At 52.9% G+C, this 27011-nt stretch overlaps 2 protein-coding genes and 1 non-coding gene across 19 annotated transcripts; 1 reads left to right on the top strand and 2 right to left on the bottom strand.

The window, feature by feature from the left end:
- The first annotated feature begins 1377 nt into the window (after window positions 1-1377).
- Window positions 1378-21073, top strand: TRIP10 (thyroid hormone receptor interactor 10). Of its 5 annotated transcripts, none has more exons than XM_059696911.1 (15): window positions 1378-1500; window positions 2639-2754; window positions 2839-2895; window positions 3846-3993; window positions 4070-4132; window positions 4388-4492; window positions 4584-4712; window positions 5247-5393; window positions 5506-5700; window positions 6704-6871; window positions 7132-7241; window positions 12582-12714; window positions 12916-13061; window positions 13143-13261; window positions 20874-21073. In XM_059696911.1, exons 1-15 carry the CDS (start codon window positions 1477-1479, stop codon window positions 20918-20920), a joined length of 1707 nt encoding a protein of 568 aa, XP_059552894.1. In that variant the 5' UTR covers window positions 1378-1476; the 3' UTR covers window positions 20921-21073. The 5 variants fall into 5 exon arrangements, with proteins under 5 accessions (XP_059552894.1, XP_059552892.1, XP_059552893.1 ...); XM_059696909.1 differs by lacking the exon at window positions 20874-21073 and adding an exon at window positions 13361-13770; XM_059696910.1 differs by lacking the exons at window positions 4070-4132; window positions 20874-21073 and adding an exon at window positions 13361-13770.
- On the bottom strand, window positions 13772-25854 carry SH2D3A (SH2 domain containing 3A). 13 transcript variants are annotated; one of them, XM_059696915.1, is made up of 14 exons: window positions 25723-25835; window positions 25536-25654; window positions 24947-25008; window positions 24497-24732; window positions 24257-24354; window positions 21943-22079; window positions 19753-20102; window positions 19308-19384; window positions 16695-17173; window positions 16457-16572; window positions 16140-16314; window positions 15944-16055; window positions 15296-15481; window positions 13772-14669 (listed from the first exon to the last, which is right to left on the bottom strand). In XM_059696915.1, the coding sequence occupies exons 6-14, from the start codon at window positions 22009-22011 to the stop codon at window positions 14509-14511; spliced, it is 1725 nt and encodes a 574-aa protein (XP_059552898.1). In that variant the 5' UTR covers window positions 22012-22079; window positions 24257-24354; window positions 24497-24732; window positions 24947-25008; window positions 25536-25654; window positions 25723-25835; the 3' UTR covers window positions 13772-14508. The 13 variants fall into 13 exon arrangements, with proteins under 13 accessions (XP_059552898.1, XP_059552900.1, XP_059552897.1 ...); XM_059696917.1 differs by lacking the exon at window positions 25536-25654 and having other exon boundaries at window positions 24257-24408; window positions 25723-25854; XM_059696914.1 differs by lacking the exon at window positions 25536-25654 and having other exon boundaries at window positions 25723-25854.
- On the bottom strand, window positions 22609-22715 carry LOC132236214 (U6 spliceosomal RNA). Its single transcript, XR_009453180.1, has one exon. It is a non-coding gene; the product is annotated as a U6 spliceosomal RNA (small nuclear RNA).
- Window positions 25855-27011: the final 1157 nt, after the last annotated feature.

Here is a 27011-nt window from a genome sequence, read left to right as displayed (position 1 = left end):
CCCGATCCCACGCAGAGTTCCCTTCCTGCAGCTGAGCCCCGACCTCAGCCCGAAACCCAAATTCCCTCTCCCTTCTGACCCTCGACCTACACTGAGTCTTCATCTGTGGTTGGGACCCTCACCTGGACTGAGACCTGACCCCAGATGAGGCCAGACCACAGGACCCTAGTTTGAGTATTAGTCTCCCCGCCCGCCCCCCCCCCCCCCCCCCTCCTCCGCCACTGGGTTGCTGATAACCCCTGCTAAGCTCTGACCCATCTGAGATCCCATCCCAACTTCAGTCCCAACCTGGCATAAATCTGAGCTTGAACCCAGAGTTGAGACCCTAATCCCAGGCTGAGCTATTGTGTCCAGACCCCAGCCTGCCCCACACTCTGGAGCACAGCCCGCTTTGCAACGTGAGGATTTCTAGCTCAGAAGCCACCAGCAGGTGGGGCCAGGTCCCCACAGAGCCATCTCTCCTAGTGTGAGCTCCTGAAGCTCATTTCCAGGGCTCCCTGGTACGCGTAGTGGGCATCTGGGAGCCTAATCTGTCCCTTAGGCCAGAGCTCCCAGCCCCAGCAGAGCGCTCGTCTCACCTCTGTAGCTGTAGAGAAAGCCTTAGAGGCGGGAGAGGATAAGGGTGGGACTGCTGGGATCGCTCCCCTTTCATCCCAGTGCCTCAAAGGGATTAACACAGTGTGAACAAACTTTTATGAGGGAGCCCAAAGACTTCCCAGCCCCAGGCCCCAGTGTGGAGGGATGGGTGGAGTTGCAATCCCAGTACAGACAATTAAACCTAATTGGGTCTTGACGGAAGCGACTGAAAAATGGGCAGGTGCAAGCCCTAACTGGACGGGAGCTGAGGAAAGGCCTGGGCCCGGCGCCCCAAGGACGGTCCGTCCTCAGTTTCCCGGTGCAGACTTTAGGGGAGGGAAGGCGGGTTGCGGTGGGGGCGCTAATGGATCCTGCCTTGGCGAAACCGCGTCCTGGACAGGATCGAAGTCCTCCCATCCTTCCTGTGGCGGGAGGGACTCACTAGACCATTTGTGGGACGAGCAGAGACGTCTGGAGCCGCGCCGGCCCGCAAGAGCTGGGTGACCTCAGGTTCTCCCTGCGAAGGGTGGGGAGGGACCTCTTGGATGGGGTTTTAGTGTCTTGGCCCTTATGGTTGAAGAGAAGGAGGAAAGTTAGAACATCCCGAGACCGGGCATGGGGAGAGGGGGGGAGATAAGAGGGGCCCGGGGATTTGGAGTGGGGGTCCTTTAAGGCGTCTGTCCAGTTCCATCCGGCCCGGCCCCCCTTTAGGTTTCTGGGCTGGAGCTCCGCGCCGGCCGGGGCGGGGCAGAGGCTGAGGGGCGTGGCATAGCCGCGAGTGGGCGGGGCCTGGGCGGGGCGGGGTCGGGCGCATAGCCTTCGACTGAGTTTCCCCGCGGAGGGCGGCGGGCGGCGGGGACCGGGTGCGGCGGCCTCGGTGGCGGCCTCGGCGGGAGCAGCATGGATTGGGGCACCGAGCTGTGGGTGAGTCCCATCGGCCTGACTCCAAGCTCTTACCTTCCTGGGGTCCAGACGCTCCCCTTTGCCCCTGCAGTTCCTGAGCCGAAGCTCCACGCTTTCCCTTCCACCGATCCCTGTCGTCCCCGCTCCGCCCTCTCTCGGAGTTTCCCGGGACGTCTCAGGAAGCTCGGGGGCAAGGGGCGGCCTGGCAGGTGCGGCGTAGGGAAACTGAGGCACCGGGTTCAGAGTGAGGAGGAGGACGAACTCCTAGGACCAGGCCGGGGCGGCCGAGCGAGGTCACCTATTTTGAGCACCCTGGCTGGGCGGGCGGCTTATCTTACGGCCCCTGGGTTCCTGCCCGCCGCCCGCCTGTCCGCCTGGTGAGGGGGAGGGGACCCTCTGGCCACTTTCAATCCCACGTGGGACTTAGACGTCCTGACTGCCCTTTGCGTCACCTCCAATCAACACCTAGGGGCTAGGGACGCTCTAGTGGGGGAAGGGGCTGTGAGGCTTGGCCGCCTCTGTTCCAGGCACAGGGAGGGGCCCTCTCCAGGCAGCCTCTAACCTCAGTTCTGGAAGCCCCAGGAATTCCCCCCTAATTCTAGCCGGGACCTCCGACCCCTCCTCCTCCTGGAGGCGGTGGCATCTCTGGGTTCCCGGGTGCAGCGAGGTTACTACATTGCCCCCTCCTCAACTCTGGGATTTCTTTTGGAGGTGCACTGGAATTCGTGGGGGAAACGGAGTACATCGGGGTGCCTGCCCTTTGGCCATTCTGCCCCTCCTAACCCCCAAGACGCAGGGAACCCGGCCCCTTTAGCCCTGACTCACGCCGGGCCTGCCGGATTTTCCGGAATCCGGGGGGATTAGGGGAGTCGGAGCAAGGGGAGTGGCCCTACCCCATTCCACACCCCTCTTGGCTGTCCTGAGACGGAGACCCTGTCCTCGTCCGGCTGGGGCCCCGCCCCTGTTCCCTGGCCCTTCCCGGGAAGGGGAGGGGGTTCCCGCTGGTTTCCTGCCTCCCCCCGCACCTCCAGCGGAGCCGAGCCGGGGCGGGTCCGGGAAGCCACTCCTTCTCGGAGGGAGCTCAGAGCCTTGAGGCTCCCTGGTATCTGGCTGCGGGGTCTTGACCCGGTCCTCCCCCGCCCTCCCATCCTCCCGTCAGGATCAATTTGAGGTGATAGAGCGGCACACGCAGTGGGGGCTGGACCTGTTGGACAGATATGTGAAGTTCGTGAAAGAGCGGACAGAGGTGGAGCAGGCTTACGCGAAGCAGCTGCGGTGAGACCCTAGGGTGGACAGGCCCTGGGGCGAGGGTGCAGTTGGGGGGCTGCGGGCTCAGCCTTCCTGCCTCTCTCCCCCTAGGAACCTGGTGAAAAAGTATCTGCCCAAGAGACCTGCCAAAGATGACCCTGAGTCCAAGTAAGGATGGAGAGAGGGTGTGGGCTAGATTGGGTGCAGCGGGGGCGGAGGAGGCGGGGGAGCCAGGGGGCTTTTGTCTGGCTTTCTCTCCGGTAGCTGAGTCACTCAATCAGATCCCTCACTTGTTATCTAGATTCTCACCTAGATTTAAGGGTATAGGCCCTGGCCACTGTGACCCAAAAAGGGGAGGGTTCGATTCCCGTTTCTCTCTCTAAAACCAATCTATAAAAAAAAAAAAAAAAAAAAAGCATAGGTACAGGCTCCAGAGTACCAGGATTGCAATCCTAAATCCACTACTTTCTAGCCAAACTGCTTTGGGCAGTTGACTTAAGTTCTCTGCTTCCATTTTCCTCTACCTATTAAATGGGGGAGGCTCCAGCAGTTAGTGAGTGACTCTGAACAAGTGACTTAAGTTTTGTGCCTCGGTTTTCTTCATCTGTGAAATGGGCATGATGACCATGACCTTGTGGGGGGCTCACATGAAGACTAACTGAAGGAATGTGTTAGAACAGTGTCCAGCCCAGATGGGTCTCTTGTTCGGAACCCAAAATTTTCTAGAAATGAAAAGTTTTTCTGGTAACTTATTTGGAGGCCACCTCTGATCTGAACTCACTTGATGTGGATCGGGTTCATTATGGGCTTGGTTTTTATGCCACTTGGTATGACTATTAATACTTCTTTCTGCAAAAATACTTCTAGTGTTTGGTTACAGGATGTTGTCCCTGACCCCACTGGGATGATAGACAAAAGATGGTACAAGCATTGTATCTCCTTTCTAAAACCCAAAATATTCCGAGTTCCGAAATGCATCTCACTCAAGCAAGGGGTAGGGGACATGGGCCAGATTTTGTCACTGCTTCAGGAGTGAATGTCTCGGGTCTTCCCCTTTCTCGTGTGGAGTTGGGTCCAGGGGTCTGACCTCTGGCTCGCTGCCCCCTCTCTCCCCGGAGGTTCAGCCAGCAGCAGTCCTTTGTGCAGATTCTCCAGGAAGTAAATGACTTTGCGGGCCAGCGGGAGCTGGTGGCTGAGAACCTCAGCGTCCACGTGTGTCTTGAGCTGGCCAAATACTCGCAAGAGATGAAGCAGGAGAGAAAGATGGTGAGTGGCCTCCTCCCTGGGTCTTCCTGAGGGCCCTGCCGTGACCCGGGTGAGCCTGTCCCTCTTCTTCCCACAGCACTTCCAAGAAGGACGTCGGGCCCAGCAGCAGCTGGAAAGTGGCTTCAAACAGCTGGAGAATGTGAGTTTGTGGGTGTGGACGGTGGCTCTGGTCCCAGGGAGCAGGGCGAGGGTTGCTGACCCACAGAGCCTTTTGTCTGGCTAGAACCTCTCCCCTTCCTCCCCTCTCCCCGCGACCCCCCCGAAAGGTTTCCAGAATGCCCGTTGCCCCCCATTTTCTGGGTGACTTCCTGCCAGCTGCTGGACTCTTGGCTTCCCATACCCCCTTGCCATCGGGGTTGGCAGCTCCTTCATCCTGGTTCTGTCCACCACGCAGAGTAAGCGTAAATTTGAGCGGGACTGCCGGGAGGCTGAGAAGGCAGCCCAGACCGCAGAGCGGCTAGACCAGGATATCAACGCCACCAAGGCGGACGTGGAGAAGGTGCTTGTGGGGTCTGGGGCAGGCTTAGAGGTTGGGGTGGGATGGGGTCAGAACCTGCCAGTGACTGACCCCCCACCTTGATCTTCCTCAGGCCAAGCAACAAGCCCATCTTCGGAGTCATATGGCAGAAGAAAGCAAAAATGAGTACGCAGCCCAACTACAGCGTTTCAACCGAGACCAGGCCCACTTCTATTTTTCCCAGATGCCTCAGATATTTGATGTGAGTGTTCCAAGCCCCCACTTTCCCTCCCCCCACCAAAAAAACCCCACTGTTAACCATCTCCTACACATTTGTCAAAACCCCAGCTGCAATGTCCTAATCTCTAAATTGAAAGAGGTTTTAGAAACAAATAGTAATAGTGAGCTCTGCTATCACTCACGCTGTTCCTTCTGCCAGGGATGTCTTCCTTGTCTCTTGAACATCCTGTTCGTTTTTCTAAGCCCCAGCTCTAACAACCCCTCTGAAACATCTTGAATTTTCCCTCTCCTTGTTCAGCCTTATATTCCACTCTTTTGTCCTAATCCTGGGATTGGCAATATCTGTGCTGGGCCTGCTTTTCCTTTAAAGCCCTGGCTCCATTGCCACCTCCTTTGAGAAGCCTTTCTTTACTCCCTGGGCGGGGGTGGGGGTGGGGAGGGGTCCTTAAAGTCCCCTCTGAAACCAACCTGGCCCCTTGTCTCTCCCTTAACCACCTTGGGTTGGAAGTATCTGTGCTCCGGCCCCTCCATTAGCACCCCTGCCTTGTCCCTGTAGAAGCTACAGGACATGGATGAGCGCCGGGCCACCCACTTGGGGGCTGGGTACGGGCTGCTGTCAGAGGCGGAGCTGCAGGTGCTTCCGATCATCACCAAGTGTTTGGAGGGCATGAAGGTGGCTGCGGCTGCTGTGGACAGCAAGAATGTGCGTGCCTGGTCCTGTGCCAGTGGGTTGTGGGGTGGGCAGGTGGACCCTGAAGTTAGGCACATGGTCTGACTTCCGACTGCCCTTCCCCCTCCCCATGTCCTCCCTGCAGGACTCCCAGGTCCTAATTGAGCTGAACAAGTCAGGCTTTGCCCGCCCAGGCGACGTGGAATTCGAAGACTTCAGCCAGCCCATGAACAGAGCGCACTCGGACAGCAGCCTGGGCACCCCCTCCGATGGCCGGCCTGAGCTGCGAGGCCCAGGTCGTAGCCGTGCCAAACGCTGGCCCTTTGGCAAAAAGAACAAGGTGGGGGCCAGGGCTCTTGGGGAGGGGGTGTGAGTGAGTGGGGACAGCGGTGTGTGGGGGGGCACTGAGTCAGCCCCAGCCGTTGGAACGCTGAGTCCTGGGCAGGAATTTTCCTCTTGGCTGTCGGCCCAGGCTAGAGGGAAAGCGGTGATTGGCCTGCAAGTCCCCTGAGGCCGACAGGGGGCCAGGAAGGGAGGGTGGGTGGCTGTGGTGTGTGTCTGCTGCTTCTTGGGATGCTAGGAGGAGACCTGCTTGTGGAGTTTAGGGCTGGGTGAGGGTTCGGATGCTGGCCGTGGGGACTCCCCCTGGTCTCTTTCCATCCCACCCATGGGGCTGGGTCCCAACCTTCAGGATAGTTTTTTCTTGGGATTTTTGCTTTTCAATGTCAAGCACATACTTGGACACTCGTGGTTTATAGCTGCTACAACTGCCATCTCCCTAGTTTATACTTTGGCCCTTGATACCCCACTTCAGTGTATAAATTATGTCCCCCCTTCCCTGCAGAAAACCCCCTGTAACCTTCTGATATTTCATGCCTTTGACCCTTCTCTGAGCTTGCCCTTGACTCCTGTGGCCCCATACCTGTATGAGACCTTGATTTCTGCATGCACCTCCCTCCATGTTGTGGACTGTGAGCCCAGAAAGCTGGGGGTGGGGGGCAGACACTTGGGCTTTCCTGCGCCCTCAGACCCCATCCTAGGTACTGGGCATGGGATGCAGGGGCTGTGGGAGACATTGGGGGAAGGAGGGGTCTGGCCTTCTGGCTCACAGTCTAATGCCCCCCTGCCACCTCCCAGACTTTTGTGTTGTTCTTTGCATGCATTTTCTGTGTGTGATTGTGCATCTTGAGTTGTGGTTTTCTTACCGTTTTTTTTTTCTTTTTTCCATTTCGTTTTTTCCTTCATTGCATCCCTCCATCGGTCCATATTGTACTCGTTCTCTATATTCTACACCCCCCTCACCCCACCCCACCACACACCTCCTCCACGGTCCCCTCCGGTAGCCGCATCCCCAACCCCTCTCCCCCCTGGGGGGCCCCCAGCCCTCGGCATTGCCTAATGGACCCCCATCCCCCCGCTCCGGCCTCGACCCCTTGGCCATACTGAGTGAGCTCAGTAAGTCAGTCAAACCGCGGCTAGCATCCTTCCGCAGCTTTCGAGGCAGCCGTGGGGTAAGTGAGGCCTCCAGGAGAGGAGGAGGGCGCCCCCAGCCTGCCCAGTGGCCGGGAGGCGGGACCCTGGGCTTGCTTCCTGCTGCAGGCTGGACCCACTTCTCCCATTGCGTGACTCGGACCTGCTTTGCTCAGTGCATGGCCTTGCCCCACAGGAACCTTGGGTGGGGCGGAAGGTGGACCTGGTGTGTCTTATGAGTGTCCTAGGGCCTGGAAGTTCACACTCCACAATCCCAAATCAGCTTTCGTTCTGCCTGCAGACAGTGGTCACTGAGGATTTTAGCCACTTGCCCCCAGAGCAGCAGAGAAAGCGGCTTCAGCAGCAACTGGAGGAGCGTAATCGTGAACTACAGAAAGAGATTGACCAGAGGTAAGGGAGAGGGAGGCAGGCAGAGAGGAAAGTAAAACAGTGAAGACAGCCCAAGCCTGTTTGGGTCAGTGGATAGAGCCTCGGCCTGCAGACCAAAGGGTCCTGGGTTGGATTCAGATCAAGGGCAGGTACCTCTCCTCCCCAGCCCATCCTTGGTCAGGGCTCCTGCAGAAGGCAACCAGTCCATGTGTTTCTCTCACGTCCATGTTTCTCTGTATTTGTCTCTCTCTTCCACTCTCCCTAAAAATCAATGGAAAAATATCCTCGGGTGAGGATTAGCAACAACAACAAAATAGTGCAGACTTACAGATGTTCCTCAACTTACCATGGGGTTGCATCCAATGAACGCATCATGAATTGAAAACACCAAGTCAAATGCATTTAGTACTACAGTGCATAGCGCCTGTTGTTTACCTCATGACTGGCTGACTGGCAGCTCTGGCTCTCTGCTGCTGCCAGCGTCACCACAGAGTATCACAGGGCATATCACTGGCCCTAGAAAAGGTCAGCATTCCAAGTACAGTTTCTGCTGAATGGGTATAGTTTCCGCACCATCGTCTGTACATTGCAATGGCACTCAAACCTCCCAACAAGCCCCAATCTCTGATGGTTATACAGGTGATTCCTACCCCGCTCATCAGAAACAGTTCCTTCCCACCTTATACAGCTCATTCCAGCACAGACAGGAGTGGATGCCACCAGCACATTGTGGAGTCTGGTGGAATCTCTATTTTAAAATCACTTTGCAAGAATTCAAGAAAATAGAAGTATGGGCTCATTTTACTTCACTTATGATCTTAGATGCAAAATCCTAGCCAAGCAAAGACAATGATCATGGTTGCACAACAATGTGAATGTACTTTACGCCATGGAGCTGTACATGTGGCAGAAATGAACCAAAAAGTGTTCAAATGGGAATTTTTATGTTCTGTATATTTTATCATAATAAAACATTTTTTAAAAAATCTTTATTGTTGAGAGTATTACAGATGCCCCTCTTTTTTCTCCCCATTGCCCTCCTCCACCCAGTTCCCACCCAGCCCCAGGCCTTCACCACTCTATTGTCTGTGTCCATAGGTAATGCATATATGCATATAAGATCTTTGGATAATCTTTTCCCACTCCTCCCCACCCCCTTCCCTCTAAGATTCGTCAGTCCCATATTTCCATGCCACTGATTCTATTTTATTCATTAGTCTATTTTGTGCATTAGATTTCTTGTTTGATTTTTAGATTAAATTGTTGATAGATATGTATTTATTGTCATTTTATTGTTCATATCTTCTCCTCCTCCTCCTCCTCCTCCTCCTCCTCCTCCTCCTCCTCCTCCTTCTTCTCCTTCTCCTTCTTCTTCTTTCTTCTTTCTTCTTTCTTCTCCTCCTCTTCTTAAAGAATACCCTTCAACATTTCATGTAATACTGGTTTGGTGGTGATGAACTCCTTTAGCTTTTTCTTGTCCGAGAAGCTTTTTATCTGACCTTCAATTCTAAGTGATAGCTTTGCTGGGTAGAGTAATCTTGGTTGTAGGTCCTTGCTTTTCATCACTTTGAGTATTTCTTGCCACTCCCTTCTGGCCTGCAAAGTTTCTGTGGAGAAATCATCTGACGGTCATATGGGCACTCCCTTGTAGGTAACTAACTGCTCCTCTTGCTGCTTTTAAGATTATCTCTTTGTCTTTAACCTTTGGCATTTTAATTATGATGCATCTTGGTGTGGGCCTCTTTTGGTTCCTCTTGTTTGGGACTCTCTGTGCTTCCTGTACTTGTAAGTCTATTTCTTTCACCCGGTAGGGGGAGTTTTCTGTCATTATTTTTTCAAATAGGTTTTTAATATCTTGCTTTCTCTCTTCTCCTTCTGGCACCACCATAATATGAATGTTGATACACATGAAGTTGTCTCAGGGGCTTTTTATACTATCTTCATAGCTTTGGATTCTTTTTTCTTTCTGCTGTTCTGATTGGGTGGTTTTTGCTTCCTCATATTCCAAATCTTTGATTTGATTCTTGGAATCCTCTAATCTACTGTTGAAGCCCTGTATATTATTCTTTTTAAAAAATATATTTTTTTATTGATTTCAGAGAGAAAGGGAGAGGGAGAGAGAAATAGAAACATCATTGATGAGAAAGAATCACTGATTGACTTCCTCCTGTACACCCCCTACTTTGGATCGAGCCCGCAACCCAGGCATGTGCCCTTGACTGGAATTGAACCTGGGACCCTTCAGTGCACAGGCCGATGCTCTATCCATTGAGCCAAACCAGCTAGGGCTCCCTTTAAATTATTCTTTATTTTAGTTAGTATATGCTTAATTTCTGACTGGTCTTTTTTTATGTCTTTGACATTCTCCTTAAGATCCTCGAAAGTCTACTAAGTCCCTTGCAGCTCTCATTAAGATCCCAGAGTTCAAAACAGTTTGGACTCTGTATCCAGTAGCTTGTTTGCTTCCGTTTCTTTTATTTGTAACATGTTTCTTTGTCTCTGAATTTTGGCTGCTTCCCTGTGTTTGTTTCTATGTAGTATGTAGAACTGTTATGTCTCCTGAAGTTGGTAGAGTGTCCTTTTATAATAGTGCAACCCTATGTGGGCTGTGTGCACAGTCTTGTTGTAGTTGAGTCTTGATTGGCGTCCCTGGGAGGAATTGTCCTCAATGGGAGGAATTGGCCTTCAGGCCAATTGGCTGTGAGGACCAGCTGCATCTACAATGGAAGAATGCTATGCTGGAGACACCTGTATGGAGCAAGACTTGCTTCAGTGGGGCTTTGGTGCTCACTGAGTCTTCCCCTTGAGTGGGTCACTTGTGGATGTGTAGAGTTGTAATCTGCTATGGTCTGAAGTTGTCTACTGGGTCACTGACTCTGGGGCCTCCTGGGAGGTGCAAAGTCAGCCACTGCCTGGTGCCACCCGGCAGGAGCTACAGAGAGACCTGGAGATGACCGCTATTTGTATTGGGCTAGGAAGTGCCCAGGCAAGGCCCAGCAGTGAGGCAAGGCAGGCTGGTGCTAGTGCTGGGTGTTGGGCCTTTTATTGATAAGTTTGGGGTACACTGCCTCCAGCTACTGCTTGTTTAAGAGATTTTTAGCAAAGTCTGAAGCCTGAGCCAGGACAGGTCATTCAAATGGAAAAGCAGCTGCAAACAGCTTCGGTGGGTCTGCAAATTGAATGGGGCAAGGTCTCAGGAAATTACCAGGGCAGAGGACCAGTGGAACAGTGTGGGCCACGCTGATGGTAACTCAGATATGGCTGCCAGTCAGCCCTACGACGGGGCAGGTCCCAGCACAGGAACAATGATCCCTGTAAGCACCTCTGTTGGGAGAAAGCCACCCCTGAGTTCCTGCCCATTGCCAGACAGTCCAGTTCCTCCCCTGGTGTCACTGGATTTCCCCAAAGCCGCAGCCCAGTGCTGGAGCTCAGAGGACTTGTGACTGTGTAAGCTCGGTTGCAGGCCCTTTAAGAGGAACACCTGGGACTCCAGCAGCCTCCATGTCACTCAGCCACAATCCCTGCTGGTTTTTATAGCTGGAAGTTATGGGGACTTCTCATCCCAGTTCTGGAACCCTGGACTGGGGGTCTGGGGTGGGGCTGGGGTCCTCTGCTTCTCACAGGAGGCCTTGGAGATCTCCCTCCCGATTAAAGAAACGCCACACATGGGGGTCGGACCAGCCCATTCAGCGCCTCTGCCCCTCCTACCAGTTTCAGTGCATTTTATTCTTTACTTCTCTAGTTGTAGGACTTCCATTCCGCCAGATTTCAGGCAGTTGTGAATGATGCTCATTCTGTATTTTAGTCGTATTTTGATGTGGTTGTGGGAGGTGGCGAGTACCAGTGTTCACCTATGCTGCCATCTTGGTTCTGCGCTCTGCCCTGCCTCACGCTGGCACCAGGCTTTCACACCGACCGCTGCCACTGCCAAGCACAGGGAACTGGAAAAACTTTCTTTTTGTAAAGACTTAAAAAAATCATGAGACAGTTGGATGTTGCCCCAGTAATGCAATAGATCCAGAGGCATAGAAGCATGGAATAGACTGTGGAATTGCAGAGGGAAGGCGGAGGAGGGTGGATGGGTGAGAAGAGATCAACCACATAACTTGTATTCATATATGCATAACCCATGGACACAGACAGTAGGGTGGTGAAGGCCTGGGGTGGGGGTAGGAGCGGGCTGGAGGAAGTCAATGGGGGGGAAAAGGGGACATAGGTAATACTTTCAACAATAAAGATTTTAAAAAGACAAAAGAGTATCAACTACAGTCTCCAAAACAGAAAGGAAAAAAAAAATCCATCTCATTCACCACATTGATTGGCTAAAACAACAACAACATATGGTTATCTATTTACTAACTCAAACACTTGAAATATTAACAATAAAAAATCTGCCAGATTAAAGAAATTTTTACTCATTCTTTCCAGACGGCAAGATTCTCTTTCCAGCCCTCTTACATAATAGAAATGACGTTTGCCACTTGGAGACAGACAGACAAATTATATTTTGCCATCTTGTACAAAACAGCTTTTATCGGTGTAAAGTTCCATTAGGAACGTTGAATTTCCCGAGTTTTTATGATGTGGAGCTAAAGGTGCATGCTCTGGGGTCAAGGAAGACTGGCCTTGAATTCCAGCTGTTTTGTCTCTCTGTGCCTCAGTTTCTGCATCTGTAACATGGCTACTATTTAGACTGGAAAGCAGTTGAACCCAGAAGTCTATGCTCATATAACTATTACTGCTTTATAGTCATGAGGAACTAGGGACCAAGGACTGATGAGAATAATAACACCCGGCATTTAGAGAGCACTTACTGTATGCCACGCACTATTCCAAACATGGATTCACTGGAGTGCCCAAGTTTTCCTGAGAGACTGTGTGTGAGCAGAGGCAGGGTCCTGGCTGTCTTGCTTAGAACAGTGCCTGCTATGCAGTACTTTGTGCATCTGAATAAATAAAGGCACTGTTCTAATCTTCACAGCCATTCCCACGTATGTATCATTATCCTCATTTTCAAGGTTAGCATGGTGAGGCAGATTCAGTAACAACCCAAACTGACAACTAGGAAATGCCCAGACTGGAATTCAAGCTCAGTCAGTGAAGCACTAGCATGTGAGCTTTAAATTTTTTTATTGATTCATAGAGAGAGGAAGAGAGAGAAACATTGGCTGCCTCCTGCATGGTCCCCAGGATCGAGCCCCAAACCCGGGCAGGTGCCCTGACTGGGAATTGAACCAGGGACCTCTTGGTGCAGGGGATGACCTTCCACCAACTGAGCCACACTGGCCAGGGCAAAACCCATATTTTTTGCTTGTTAAATTACATGGGTCTGTTCTTTCTCATCTGTCTGTCTGGTCCCAGGGAAGCCCTGAAGAAAATGAAGGATGTGTATGAGAAGACACCCCAGATGGGGGACCCCACTAGCTTGGAGCCCCAGATTGCGGAAACCCTGAACAACATTGAACGGTTGAAGTTGGAAGTGCAGAAGTATGAGGTCAGGGAAGACCCTGGGGAGGGGCGGGGGCCGGCCAGCCGGGCTTAGTCACTGCTTGGGGGACAGTGTTGTGGGGCGGCTCCAGCTGTTTCTCATCACGGCTTTGGGTGTGCATGGGTGATCTCAGGAAACATCTGAGCCCAGAGTGGGCTGACCCCGGAGCCCTGCCCTGGAACTGACCACATGGTCCTCTCCTCTCAGGCTTGGCTGGCGGAAGCTGAGAGCCGGGTGCTGAGCAACCGGGGAGACAGCCTGAACCGGCACACCCGGCCTCCGGACCCCCCAGCCAGCGCCCCACCCGACAGCAGCAGCAGCAGTAACAGTGGATCACAGGAGAACAAGGAGAGGTGAGTGGGGTGACCACGGTGGGTCTGCCTCCCCCGGGACATGGGGGGCCTGTCTTCACCTGCTTTCCTCTCCCCTACCAGCTCTGAAGAGCCCCCCTTGGAGGAAGGCCAGGACACCCCCATCTACACAGAGTTTGATGAGGATTTTGAGGAGTCTGCATCCCCTATAGGTCACTGTGTGGCCATCTACCACTTTGAAGGTGAGCACCAGTTGCTTGGGCAGGGGTGGGGGGCGCCTGGCTAGGTTCTGTTTAAATGCCCCTAAAGCAGAGCTGAGCCCACCACCACTCCCATGACAGGGTCCAGCGAGGGCACCATATCCATGGCTGAGGGTGAAGACCTGAGTCTCATGGAAGAGGACAAAGGCGATGGCTGGACTCGGGTCAGGCGGAAACAGGGAGGGGAAGGCTACGTGCCCACCTCCTACCTCCGAGTCACGCTCAATTGAACCCTGCCAGAGGTGGGAAGAGGGGGGCTGTCGGCTGCTGCTTCTGGGCCACAGGGGGCCCCAGGACCTACGCACTTTATTTCTGCCCCCGTGGCTTCAGCTGAGACCTGTGTAACCTGCTGCCCCCCACCTCCACCCTACTCCTCACCTCAGATGGACCCGCTGTGCCTTCTACCATTGATGTACATACTCATGTTTTAAATCTTTTTCCTGCCACTCGGCTAGGGCCATTTTGTTTTATATATAAAAAAAATAGGTAAAGTTCTTGGATTCCATGCTTTATTAGGAGATGTAGAAACTGGGGTTGGATATTCAAATGCCACCCTCCTTACAGGCCACACAGGGAATGAGGAAGGGAAGGTGAATTTGGGCACACTGGACACACCCTCTTCCTGAGATTTGGGCCCTTGTCTTCCGACTAGTGTAGGGAGAAGGGTGGCAAACATCCCTTCCATGTTCACGGCAACTTTCTGAGAATGGGTAGCATTTATTGAGCACCTACTGTGTGCCAAGCATTCTCCACCCATTATCTCATGTAAATATTGAGCTTTAATTCCTATAATAACCCCTAGAAAGTTCCAGCTCACTTTTGTGTTGAAGGCAGGCACAAAGAAGCCAAGCAATCTGCTAGTAGTCACAACTTTTTGAAAGGCATTTGAACTCTGGCCTCTCACAGAGTTTCAAGTTCTCTTATCATTAGAAGCTACACATTCACCATTTGTGGGATATGTGTGGGGGTGGGGGCGGGTGAGGGCAGCCAGGGCCTCCACGGCCTGGGTCTTCTCCTGGGGGGAAGGGGGGTCTGCCCCTCACCCCAGGATCCCTGTATATTTTTAGGGGGCAGGGTGGGCTCTTGCAAACCTGCCCCCGCTTCTGCAAGCGAGGGTGTGGGTCCTCACCCTGTTTGGCTGTGTGAGCAAACTGGGATGATTTCCTAGGTGTCCTGCTGGGGTCACCAGAAGTCTGGATGTGCCAATGTGAAGACGGGGGTCTGCACTCTCAGCAGTCAGGCTCCAGGCGCAGTGACAGGGCACTAAGGACCTGCTGAAACTTCTCCAGACGACTGTCCCTCGGAGCCCCCTCACCCCGGCTACCCCAGAGCAGCCTCCGCAGGAAGTTAGTGGTCAGGGCCTCCTGCAGGTCGGGATTCGGCCGGAATCCTGGGGGAAGGGCCAGGTGCGCTAGGGGCGGGGCCCAGGGACCTACATTGCCCCTCCGCACATCTGCCTTTTCTCCTGGGGACTTTGACCCAGCAGGGCCCTGGAGGAACTCTGCCCCAAGTACTCTGGACAGTTAGGTGGGGTTGGTGGGGAGCGGGGCTGCAAGGGCCTCTGCGTAAGGTGCGGGGGAGGGGGGAGGAAAGGGTGTGGCTGAGGGGATTGATTGGTGGAGGTGAGCTCGGCCAGGGTGCATGGTGATGACACTCTTTCTAGTTTGAGCTGCTAGGGGCCCCACCTAGAGGCTGTGCCTGGAGATGGAGCCGCCCCAGGGTCAAGATTTGGGGTCCTGGGCCACCCTGTGCGACACACTTGGAAGTTGGGATGGGTGGGAGTGGGATTCGTGAGTGTGACTGGGCGGCAGGGCTACCCTCTTTGAGTGTAGGGCACTTCCTGTCATCACTGCTGGTTGCAGAGCTGGCTTGGGGGCCCCTGACAGGAGCTGTCCCAATTTGGGTGAGACTCAGGGAGGCGTGGCGGGAGACTGGTTTGGGGGCACCAGGTTAGAGCATGCGGGTTGCTCCTAAGGTCAGGACCCTCTGGCAGCCCAGCGCAGAGGGGGCACTCACCTTGCAGGCGCTGGGCCGCGGCCTTGCGGAATTTGGGTGCGTCCTGGGCCATTTGACGCGCCCCCTGCAGGGTGCGCAGCAACTGCTCACAACTCTCATCTAGCGGCCCCGGGACTTCCTCGCCTTCCAGCAGGCGCACCACGGGGGCCACGTGAGGCAGCGCCACCTCGCCAGGGTCGCAGGGTCCTGTGGGGAGAAGGGTCTGGAGTGGGCCTTGGACAGGGGGCAGGGCCTAGGGTGGAGAGGGTGGGGCCTTGGGCCAGGCACCCTCGGACTAAAGTAACCAGCAGGACTTGGGTCGGCAGGCTTGAGCCTAGCACAGCTAGATTGAGTCAAGGGCGTGGCATAAAGCAGGCGCGGGGCCTAAGGGCTGGGGCCCGGACTAGCCCAATGCATAGGGTGCAGAAGGCAGAGCTTGTGATAAAGGGGCGGGGCCTAGGGCACAGTGAGGGCGGGGCCCAGGGATTGGCTCCAAGGCCCAGTTAGTGCGGAAGGTTGGGCCTGGGGCGGAGGGGGCAGGGCCGGGGGCGGAGGGGGCAGGGCCTGGGACGAAGGGGCGAGGCTAACGACCGGAGCCTCGACTTGGCCTAGGACTGGGTTAGGATTCTGAGTTTGAACTGGTGCGCAACTGCAAACGATGCCACTCACCGGCGCCCTCATCCAGCGCCCGCATCAGCGGCTTCAGCTCCTGCTCGAAAGCCACTGCGGCCTCGGTGTGGCTCCTTCGGAGCTGGCGCCACGTTTGTTCCAGCCGGGACACCTGGAGTAAAAATCCTGAGCATGCCTCCTCTTCCCCTCACCTGCACTCGCTCGGGCTTCCTCCCCATCCCTGCACCCCATGCACCTGGGGCATGAGCAGGACGCCCATGACAGCGGCCAGTCCGGGCAGGTCCCCCGCCGCCCCTGGCCGTAGCGCCAGCGCCAGTTCCACCAGGCCCCTCAGGACGGCTGTGCGCTCCTCCAGCGGCCCCGTGCAGCCCAGCACCGCCAGCGCACCGGCCAGCACCAGCACCTCGTGCCTGTGGAGGCAGAGGGCAAGGGTCTGGGGGCAGTGGGGAGGTTTGTATTTGGGGGTGAGGATGGACGGGAGGTGGCATTGCCCACCCCCCTCTCTGAGTAGGGAGATTTGGAGATCGTGGGAATTCCCGGTGGCTGGCTCACCTTTCCAGCAGTTCTGACCTCAAGCGATGGCCATGGGGAAGTGTGAGCAGCTCCAGGCCAGAGGCAACCCCCATGGCATCCCGCTGAGCCTTGGTCACTCCCAGCAGGCCAGCAGCCTGGCAGTAGGGGAGTTGAGGGGGGGCGTGGGGAGGACAAGTGAACAGAGTGAGTATATGGATGTGAGGTACTGTTGGACCTCGCCCCAGCCTATGGAGAAGGGATCTGGTATGTGACTCACCTGGCAGTCTGCCAGTAGCAGGTGGAGGGCAGTGCTCCCAGGATGGTGCTCCAGGAACAGGCCGCGGAGAGTATGCAGGACTTTGGGCTCCAAGGGCCGGTTCTGGGGGCCCAGAAGGCCAGAGGATTTGCTCAGGTGGCAGAAAGAGATGTCTGCCTGTGGTCTTGTGAAACATCTCTCCTCCTCCTCCTCCTGGGCCTCCCACCACGGGGCTTCTGGCTCTGGGCCTTGGTGGCCAGGGGGTGTCCCCTGGGCGCTGGGCACTCGGAGCACCAGCTCACAGTAAGTTGGGGGTTGTTCAGAGGCATCCGGCAGCACCAGTGAGGACGTTCGAGGTGGCTTGCTTGGCGCCTTGGCATGAAGCTGCCCATCTGAGGCACTGAGGCTGTCAGCGATGGATCCCAGGGGAGCCGGGGTCTTCAGCAACACAGGGTCACTACCCATGCAAGACAGGGCAAGTGTGGGCACAGTGGAGGCTCCTGGGGGTCATACAAGAGGGGGTACAGGTGGTACACAGAGAAGATAGTTGGGTGGGTCCTGGTTCATCCACTCATTCAGTCAATTCCGGGGCATCCCTACCTATCTTGGTGTGGCTTTGAACTTTAACTACTTCTCCAGTATAAATGCTACACATTTATCAATGGTTTGAAAATAAACTTTCTTTGACACTTAAGTAGTTTTGCGAGTTCTGAATACCACATTTTAAATTTGAATCCTTTGTTTTTGTCCCTCTGAGTGAAGATGGTAAAGCACTGATGTTACAAAATTAAAATTAAAACATATTAACCAAAATTCACAAAACTACATAAACATCAAAGCAATGTAATTTACCAAACCTTTAAATGATGTCTTTGGTTAAGTGTGTGGCATGTTGACATCCAAGGTTATTAGAACTTAAAAGTGCACCCAGACTTCTGGGAGATTCTGTACTTACAAAGCATTTCAATAGACCTTGTTATAGGGGCTTAACAACTTCCCACAATTCCTAGCTCACTCTGAATACAAGCCAAAGTCCTCACAGTAGGCCAAAAAGCTCTAAAAATCTGAACCCCAGGTCTCTCTCTGACTCTCCCCTCTCTCCTACTGCTCCAGCTATACTCATCTCCTTTTGGTAGAATGGTTAGTTCAAACTCTTGTTCTGGCCCCAGGACCTTTGCACTTGCTGTTTCTTCTCCCTAGGCCACTCTTAGCCCCCAGTTATCTACATCTTTCCTTTCTTTACATTCTCAAAATCTTTCTCCATGGGGCCTTTCCTGACTACTACTTAAAGTCTCCTCTACTCTGTTGTACTTTTAATTTTTACCCCAAATCTCTATATATAAAGAGCCAGGAGCCAACCAAACGGACTGAGTGGGGCAACAAGGCCAGCTGGGGGGTTAGTGAGGGGCAACCAGGCCAGCAGGGGGGGCTGTGAGGGGCGACCAGGCTAGTGGGGAGGGGGGAGGGGAGGGGAGGGCAGTAAGTGATGACCATGCTGGTGAGGGGAGAGCAGTTAGGGGCAACCAGGCCAGCGGGGATGGGCAGTTGGGGGTGACCAGGCTGGCGGGGCGGGGGGGGGGGCAGTTAGGGGCAATCAGATTGGCAGGCAGAGGCAGTTAGGGGTGATCAGGCTGGCAGGGGGGGCCAGTTAGGAGCCAGCAGGCCTGGATTGTGAGAGGGATGTCTGACTGCCAGTTTAGGCCTGGTCCCTGCCTGCCTGCCTGCCTGCCTGATCGCCCCTAACTGGCCCCCCTGCCAGCCTGATCATCCCTAACCACCTCTGCCTGCCAATCTGATCTCCCCTAACTGCCCCCCCCCTACTGGCCTGGCACCCCCAACTGCCCCCCCACATGAACCTGGTTGCCCCCAACTGCCCCTCCCTGTTGGCCTGGTCTCCCCTTACTGCCCCCCTTGCCGGCCTGGTTGACCCCAACTGCCCCAAGGGGTCCCAGATTGGAGAGAGTACAGGCTGGGCTGAGGGGACCCCCCCCCCCAAAGTGCACAAATTTTGTGCATCGGGCCTCTAGTCATGTATAATTGACTTATTTTGTTTTCTTGGTATGTCTTTCTCTAACAGGATGTTAGCTTCACTAGGGCAGAAATCTTTGTCTTTCTCATTCATCGATGTATCTCAGCACCTAATACAGTGCCTGGTACACAGAGAGGGCTCATGTTGAATGGGATGGGGGATGGACCGAAGCAGACTGGGCATGAGGGAGGAGGAGACCTCCTTTAGGTAGGATGATTAGGGCAAACTGTTTTGAAGAACTCATGTTGAGTGAGAAGGAATCAGAAAAAGATGAGGGGAATGGGCAAGAATAATTAATGCAAAGGCCCTGAGGCAGGAACAAATTTGAAATGTTCTAGCAACTGAAAGGAAGATTGTGTGACTGGAGTGAGGGCATATGGCAGGAGTTATCAGGGAGGTCAGCCATGATCAGAACACATAGGGTTTCTTAGAATAATTGTGAAACCACATTTTTTGCACCTACAAAGTTCCTATGTGTTTTTTTTAACCACTTTGAGAGTATCAGTGTCCCCATTTCCCAAAAGACTAAGTCACCTGCCCAAGATCCACTCAGGGATGAGGGGCAAAGAAATTTCTGAGCCATGGGCTGTCTGGCAGACTCTCACCTGGTTCAGAGTGGCCTTCTCTTGACCTTCCCACATGTTCCAAACCTGCAGGCTGACTGTCACTCCACTTCCTAGCCCTGGGGGACAAAGATGGGATAGATGTGAAGTCCCAGCCTAAGCAGGTCCACCCCACCAATGCCCCCAAACCCCTACCTGCCGTCACTCAGGACCATTGGATCTCAACCAGGGTGCTCTACCCCCAGGGGACTTGGCAACGTCAGGAGACACTTTTTGTTTGTCACAACTAGGGAGTGGGGTGGGGAGGATTTTACTGGCATCTAGTCGATAGAGACCAGGGATGCTGCTCATCATCCTATAATGCACAGGACAGCACGCGCGGCCCCCCCCTCCCCCCCCCCCCAAAAAAACCCAAGAATGATCTGCCCCCAAGTGTCAGTAGTGCCGAGGTGGCACTTGGGTGTCACAAGAAGGAGCCTGTGAGTACCTGAGTAGCTCTATCCGAGACGGGCTGTCTAAGAGGGTTTCCTCACTAAAGCTGCGTTGAATAGGCCCTTGCCGGATCACCGGCCTGGAGGCCACAGCCCCTGTAGCCTGGGTCAGTGGACGCCGGCCATTCACGTAGCTGCGAATCAGGGCAGGCAGGCTTGGGAAACGCTCATCCTCCAGCTGAAAGAGGGCTGTGGGCCGGCCTGGCCGGGGACGCAAGGCCACACGAAGCACCTCAAAGTGTAGGGCAGAGCCCCGCCAGCGGCAGGAGATCACAGGGTGGTCCCCACAGGTCCTAGACGCACGAACCAAGAAGTCGCCATCTCGCTGAAGAAGAGCCTCTGCCTTCTGGGGATGGAGAACAGGGGGCAGGGGGTTTAGGTATGAGCCCAGATCAATAGTTCATGGTACCTCAACACCCCCCCCCCCCAAAAAAAAAAGCCATCCCAGAGACTGGGTAGTTTTGTACCAAACCATTTACTCTTTTCTCATGGGCACACCTCTGGACTACATTTCCCAGGCTCCCTTGCACTTAGAGCTATCATGTGACAAGATCTGATCAATGGGATGAGAGTAGAAGTACAGTGGGGACTGTCCACACTTGGCCCATAAAAACCCTCCTGCAGCCCTAACCGGTTTGGCTCAGTGGATAGAGCATTGGCCTGCGGACTCAAGGGTCCCAGGTTCAATTCTGGTCAAGGGCATGTACCTTGGTTGTGGGCACATCCCCAGTGGGAAGTGTGCAGGAGGCAGCTGATCGATGTTTCTCATCGATGTTTCTGGCTCTCTATCCCTCACCCTTCCTCTCTGTAAAAAATCAATTAAAAATATATTTAAAAAAAAAAAAAAAAAACCCTCCTGCAAAATCCTATCGGTTCTGTTCTGGCCAGTGTGGCTCAGTTGGTTGAGTGTCATCTAGTGCAACAAAAAGTCACTGGTTTGATTCCCCTTCAGGGCACATACCCAGTTTTCAGGTTGGACTCCCTGTCCAGTGTGCTGGTGTGCAGGAGGCAACCCATGGATGTGAAACATCAATGTTTCTTTCTCTCTCGCCCTCTCTCCTCCTCTCTCTAACGTCAATAAAAAAAATATTTTTAAAAATATTTTTAAATCCTACAGATTCTGTCCCATATTTGTCAGCTGATGTCACCGAAGCCCTGAGGTAAGGCTGAGCCACAAGATAGGAAGGTCCTGACTGTTTTCTGGAGTTCCACATCCTCAACCACCTTGGACTGTGACATAAACAAGCCCTAATTGTGTATTGTGTTTAGCCAGTGACACCTGGGAAGGGTTTGTTACAGTTGCTAGCTGATGTTGACTGGTACTGCTTTTAATCTGAGTGAATATACTGGCTTGCTTTGCAAATGTGACTTCAAAATAAGCCATTATTTGGATTCTTCCAGTGTGTGACCCATAAATCCCGTATAAAAATTTTAAGCTGTCTTATGACTAGTGTGAAAACAAACAGGGGCTGGGGGCTCTGACACCAGAGGCAAAGCAGAGCTGGTGATAGGGACTGGGGACTGAACAATATATGCAGTGGACACATGTGTAGCCCTTACTGGACGCCAGGTGCTGCTTCAGGTGTAAAACACGAACTCAATTAATTCTTTACCAAAGTTAAACAATAGGTACTATTAGCCCCATTTTACAGATGGGCAAACTGAGGTCCAGAAAAGTTAAATACCTTAGACTAGGTCACACAGAATGTAAGTTGTAGGGCTGGAATTTAATCCCAGGATGTCTGACTCTAGGGTGTGGGATTTTAACCACTAGCTATACTGCCTCTCATGATTTGATTGGATGCCCAAAGTCCTAGGACTCCTGAAAGTGACACCTGAATTGAAGATGAGAGCAAGGAGACTTGAATTGAGAGGAAGATGGGGCCCTGGTGGCCACAGGTGCCTGGAACCCAGAGAAAGAGGGAGACAAGCAGAGCCAAGGGGTGCTTTGAGGGAGCTAGGACCTTCTTCAATCTCCATTACCATCCTCAACACCATCCCAAATAAAGTGATAATTTAAATATAAGGAGTGATGTGCCACACCAACCAAGCTTCAAGATAATCCCCAGTCCCCCAGCCACCTCTTCCAACAGCCCTTGATCCTAAATCCCACATCTAGGGCCTAGGAGTCTCCGGCAGGAGAGGCTCCCCATCACATGGTGCTGAGGGCCTGCAGGAGGCAGTACCTGGCGGGACAGGAGACCGTGGTACCAAGGTTGGCTGGCAAAGTCCTCTCCATTCTGTGGCACCTGCATGAAGCTTTTGGGGGCAATGAATGCTGGGGCTGAGCTCTGCGCTTTCAACAGGCCTCAGTCTTCCAAGTCTGTAAAATGGGAATAATTATTCCTGTTCCTGAGTGGCTGAGTCAGCCTTTCTATGCTCCTCTTATTTTTTTTTTTATTATTATTACTAGTGGCCCAGTGCACAAAATCCATGCACATTAAAAGGGACTTAGAGGAAATGTTTTAATATTGCTATTTGCCCTTTCTCTATAATAGAAGTGTCAGAGATGAAAGAAAATTAGTAAAATGTATATGAAAATCTCCCTCCTGTCAGAGTCTGGGGTGTGCTGCGGGACCCAGAGTCAAGTCCCTGCCCACCTGTGCATGCCTTGCAATAACACAAGACCCAGACCTGGCCGGCCCCACCCTCATCAAGCCCTGCAGGGCAGGGGGCGCAGCCTCAGGTCCCCCGTCAACCCCCACCAGGCAGGGGGCATGGCCTCAGGTCCCCTGGTCTAGCCTCAGTCCCCTGGCCCGGCCTCAGGTCCCCCGGCTCAGCCTCAGGTCCCCCTGCCTCAGGGTGAGGGCGTGACAACCATTTGCATATTAGCTATTTATTATATAGGATTTTTTAATATGGAACACTTCATGAATTTGCGTGTCATCCTTGCACAGGGGCCATGTTAATCTTCTCTGTATCATTCTAATTTTAGTATATGTGCTGCCAAATTGAGCACAGTTTTTGTTTTTGTTTTAATTTGTTTTTGTGTTCCTCTTAGTTTTGGAGACAGCAGCCCATATCCTATGAAACCTTACAATGCATTTTTCTCTCTTTCTCTGTATATGTGTATATATGTATATTACATACATATATAATATTCTAAATTAAACAAGTTAATCATAGTCAGATTTATATATATATATATGTAAATATACCAGCAATATAGATATAGATATAGATATAGATATAGATGATATAGATGTAGGTATAGATATATGCCAGATTACAGTTGACACTTGAGCAATGCAGGGGTTAGGAGCATTACACAGTAGAAAATCTGTACATAACTTTTGACTTCCCCAAAACATAACTACTAATACCCTGTGACTGACCAGAAGTCTCACTAATAACATAGTCAATTACACATATTTTGTATGTTATATGTATTATATACTATCTTCTCACAATAAAGTAGGATACAGAAAGAAAATGTTATTAAGAAAATCATAAGGAAGAGAAAATACATTTAGAGAATTTATTGAAAATAATCTGCATCAATAAAAGAAAATGATCTGCATAAAAGTGGACCGTGCAGTTTAAGCCCATGTTGTTCAAGGGTCAACAGCTGGTATACATAAAATCAGGCTATGAGTCACTTTAATTTAGAATTGGCTGTGATTTCATGGAAACAGCCATGCATTCACTGGGATTTTTGCAAAGGGAGAAGATCTATTCACTGATTTAAAATATAATGGTATTTTATGCAGATGACATAATGATCCATGTTATAGAAATTTAATGGACTAATGTACTCAAACCCACTGTGTGCCAAGCGCTGTTCCAAGTGCTAGAGAACCAGCAGTGAACAAAACAAACGAGACCAGTGCCAGTCTAGTGTGGGAGAGAGCGATTAAGAAAATAAACAGCCCAGCGGGCATGGCTCAGTGGTTGAGCATCAACCTAAGAAACAGGTCAGGATCCAATTTTAGGTCAGGGCACATGCCAGGGTGCAGGCTCTACCTCCAGTCGGGAGCATGCAAGAGGCAGCCGTTTAATGATTCTCTCATCATTGATGTTTCTATCCCTCTCTCCCTCTTCCTTCCTCTCTGAAATCATATATATATATATAGTAGATGAGTGTGCAGATGGGTCAGAGAGAGCCAAGATCCTAGTGGTAGAGTTCAGATTTTCCATCGGGTGGCCTGGGAAGGTCTCAGTCAGTACAGCTGGAATGATTTTGAGGGAACAAGCCCTGTGGTTCTCACGGCGAAAGAACATTCCAGGCCAGAGGTAATTTAATTTACTAATGTTCATAGCTTCTAAGCAATCCTTGTGCACACAAAAGGATGCGTAGGATGTAAGAAAATCTAACCTATGCGTGGCTTTCCAACGTAACACCACATTTAAGGATGTGGAAATGTCAGCAAATGCAATTTTGTAGAAATGTCAGCAAATGCAATTTTGGAGCAGATACATCTTATTATTATTATTATTATTATTATTATTGTCAAATTTAGGGCTCAAACACTTTGGGACTCCCTTGATTATCATGCAGACCTGTCTCAAGTATCTGGTGGTGAAAACCTGTCCTGGGTAGGGTTGAAGCAAGGCGTCACTCTCTCCACCCCACACGGTCTTCGTGGCCTGGTCAGGGTCTGCAGAAAAACAGCACCAGGATTCTTACATCACGAGTCAACCTGGCTGAGGGCCTGAAAAGGGCAGGAAGTTCACAGACCAGCCTTAGCTGACTTTAGGGGTGGGGAACAGGGCCAGGAGCTGGCTCTAGGCGACGCATACCTGAACACCAGGTGTGTCTCTTGGATGCCTGTGCACTTCCTGTTTGTCTCCTGGCCCAGGCCCAGCTTCTGTCTTAAGAGTCCCCCAACTCCAGGTTCCTCTGTCTCATGTCCCCCTTAGTGGGCATCGAGGTGGGTCACTGACAAAATTCTGGTTAGTTGGGGGAAAGCTCAAGGTGGGCACAGGTCAGCCATAGGCTAAGTCATCCTCCGGCCCTGTGTCTTCTGGAATAATTTCTGGATATTTGGGCAGGGGAGAGATGAAGGGGGCAGAATCAGGAGAGGAGGTGAGGTAGGGGCAAACATGGGGAAAGGAGGGAGTGGGTATTCATGGCTTATAGACCATATACATGTGTACACATCACAGGGAGCAGCCACCAGCACAGGGACACACATGGACACAGATGAGCAGACTTGACATTGAACAATCACCAATTGGCTGAGCACTTACTTTGTGCTGTTCTAGACCTGGAAGTACAGTGATGATAGAGACCTGCCTTCACCCTTGACCGCCTGGTGAACAAGACACACAACAAAAGAAGAATAAATTCCAAGAGTAATCAATGAAGATGCTAAAACAGGGAGAGGCGGTAAGATGGCTGGAGGAGGCAGGCTACTTTAAATAGTGTAGTCAGGAAGGTCTCTCCCAGAAGGTGACATTGGAGCTGAGACTTCAGGAAAAGGAAGGAGATAGCTCTGCAAAGATTTGGAGAAACAGCAGTTCAGGTGCAGGGGTACAGCAAATGCAGAGGGAAGATGAAGCTCGCTTTTTACATGTGATATTATTTAGGAGACCAGTGTGGCTGGAATGCAACGAGCAAGGAGCTAAGTGGAGCTAAGCCAGTGAGGTCGGCTGGGGTGAAACAATGCAGGAACTGGTGGACCTCAAATTTTCAGCTCAGTGGGATGGAATAGGAACTACGGAATGGTTTTAAGAGAGGTAGGGGCACATCTGGGTTGTGGTTTAAAAAGATGTCAGGCAACAGTGAAAGCAGTGAGGATCTCCGTGTTGCAAAGGAAACACGTTTAGAGGAGCACACCCAGGTACACGGACACGCCTGATGCACAGCGATCCAATCAGGCATTCGGCGACCCATTCTGTGTCCGCGGACGCGCCTGGACAGACACCCAGATCCTCTCTGAGTGCAGGTGACCCCACCTGGAAAAGAGAAGACTCCTCACCCGAATAATCCCTGGTCCTAGATCCGCCCGGGGCCCTTCACTCACCTGGGTCGGGACCCACGGAGCTCCCAAGAGGCTGGGGCCGGACTCAAGTCTGAAGTTCTACGGTTCCGGGCCCTTTCCTCCGGGCCAGGTGAGAACCTGTCCTAGCCCAATCACCAGGCCCTGGCCCTTAAGACCCCGCCCCTTTCGGACCCCGCCTCCAACTGGAGTCTCCTAGGCTTTAGCCCCGCCCCCTCATTCCAGCCCCGCCCCCTTAGAACCTTTCTTTGCACTGACCACGCCCTCTTTGAGTAATACTGTGCCTCCTTCAGAGCCACACCAGCTAGGGAAACTCCGCTCTTCCTGAAGTGGGCCGATCCTTAGCATCGCCCCGCCCTCCTCTGACCGGCCACGCCCACTCACCCTCGGTCGCCCTGGGTCCCTCTTCTGAGAATCCGGCTCCTCTATTGCCCTCAGGCTGGCTGGCCCTAAGGACCCCTGGCCCCTCGGGACGCGGAGGGGGTGTCGCTCTCGCTCCTCAGGGTTCCGGGAAGGGGCGGGGCGGCCCCTATGAGTCTTCTTTCTCGGGTGGGGTGGCGGCGCTGTGACGTGGGAGGGTGCACTTCCTCGAGACCGCCCCCTTGGGTTTCCGGGAGTGGAACCCCCCTGAGTGTTGGGTTTTGTGGAGATGCGGGAAAGCACGGCAGCCTCCCCCAGTGACAGCACGACGGAGCTGGACTCTGAAGAGACATGCGGGGGGGGGGGGGTGGAGGGCGATGTGGACATTCAGGTCGGGGAGGAGGTGGTGGATCTCCCATCACGATACTTGGAGACAAACATGAGAAAGCTGGGGGGATCGGGAATAAGAGAGAACGCTCCAGCCACGTTTACGGAGGGGAGAGGATGGGAGGAAGGGAAGGAGGGAAGGAGGGAAGGAGGGAAGGAGGGAAGGAGGGAGGGAGGGAGGGACGAAAAGGCGGTGGTCGCAGCTAACAATTACCGCGCACTGGCTGTATGCCAGGGCTGTACTGCCTGCTTGACCCGCCTCAGCGCGTTTAATTGTCGCCTAGGGCAGGCCACTGAATGGGGTAGGTGCTATTTTCATCGCTCCCATTTTCCAGATGCAGAAACGGAGCCGGCTTGTGAGTGGCCGATTCGAGCGCGGAGCCCTGGAAGGCCATCCTGTCTTCCTCGCTTTGGTCTTGGCACCCCCCCGCCCCATCTCTGATGCCTACCATAATTCCAAACTCGAACCCATTTTACAGATGAGGAAGTTGACGCATAGAGAGCGAAGGAGATTTGGGGAGAAAAACTTTTGGTGCTTGTAGGATCACAAAGCTAGACATTTCCAG

Source organism: Myotis daubentonii, chromosome 5 (genome assembly GCF_963259705.1).
Source record: "Myotis daubentonii chromosome 5, mMyoDau2.1, whole genome shotgun sequence".
Lineage (NCBI taxonomy): Eukaryota > Metazoa > Chordata > Mammalia > Chiroptera > Vespertilionidae > Myotis > Myotis daubentonii.
This window is presented reverse-complemented; position numbering and strand designations above follow the sequence as displayed.

Coding starts and splice junctions, on each gene's coding strand:
- TRIP10 (XM_059696909.1), top strand. CDS start 1,477: ATGGATTGGGGCACCGAGCTGTGG. Junction 1,501..2,638: donor ATTGGGGCACCGAGCTGTGG/GTGAGTCCCATC, acceptor TCCTCCCGTCAG/GATCAATTTGAGGTGATAGA. Junction 4,713..5,246: donor AGATGCCTCAGATATTTGAT/GTGAGTGTTCCA, acceptor TTGTCCCTGTAG/AAGCTACAGGACATGGATGA.
- SH2D3A (XM_059696917.1), bottom strand. CDS start 22,011: ATGCAGGTGCCACAGAATGGAGAGGACTTTGCCAGCCAACCTTGGTAC. Junction 19,385..19,752: donor TCTCGGATAGAGCTACTCAG/GTACTCACAGGC, acceptor TTTGTCCCCCAG/GGCTAGGAAGTGGAGTGACA. Junction 15,482..15,943: donor GGCGCTGGATGAGGGCGCCG/GTGAGTGGCATC, acceptor TTCTCCCCACAG/GACCCTGCGACCCTGGCGAG.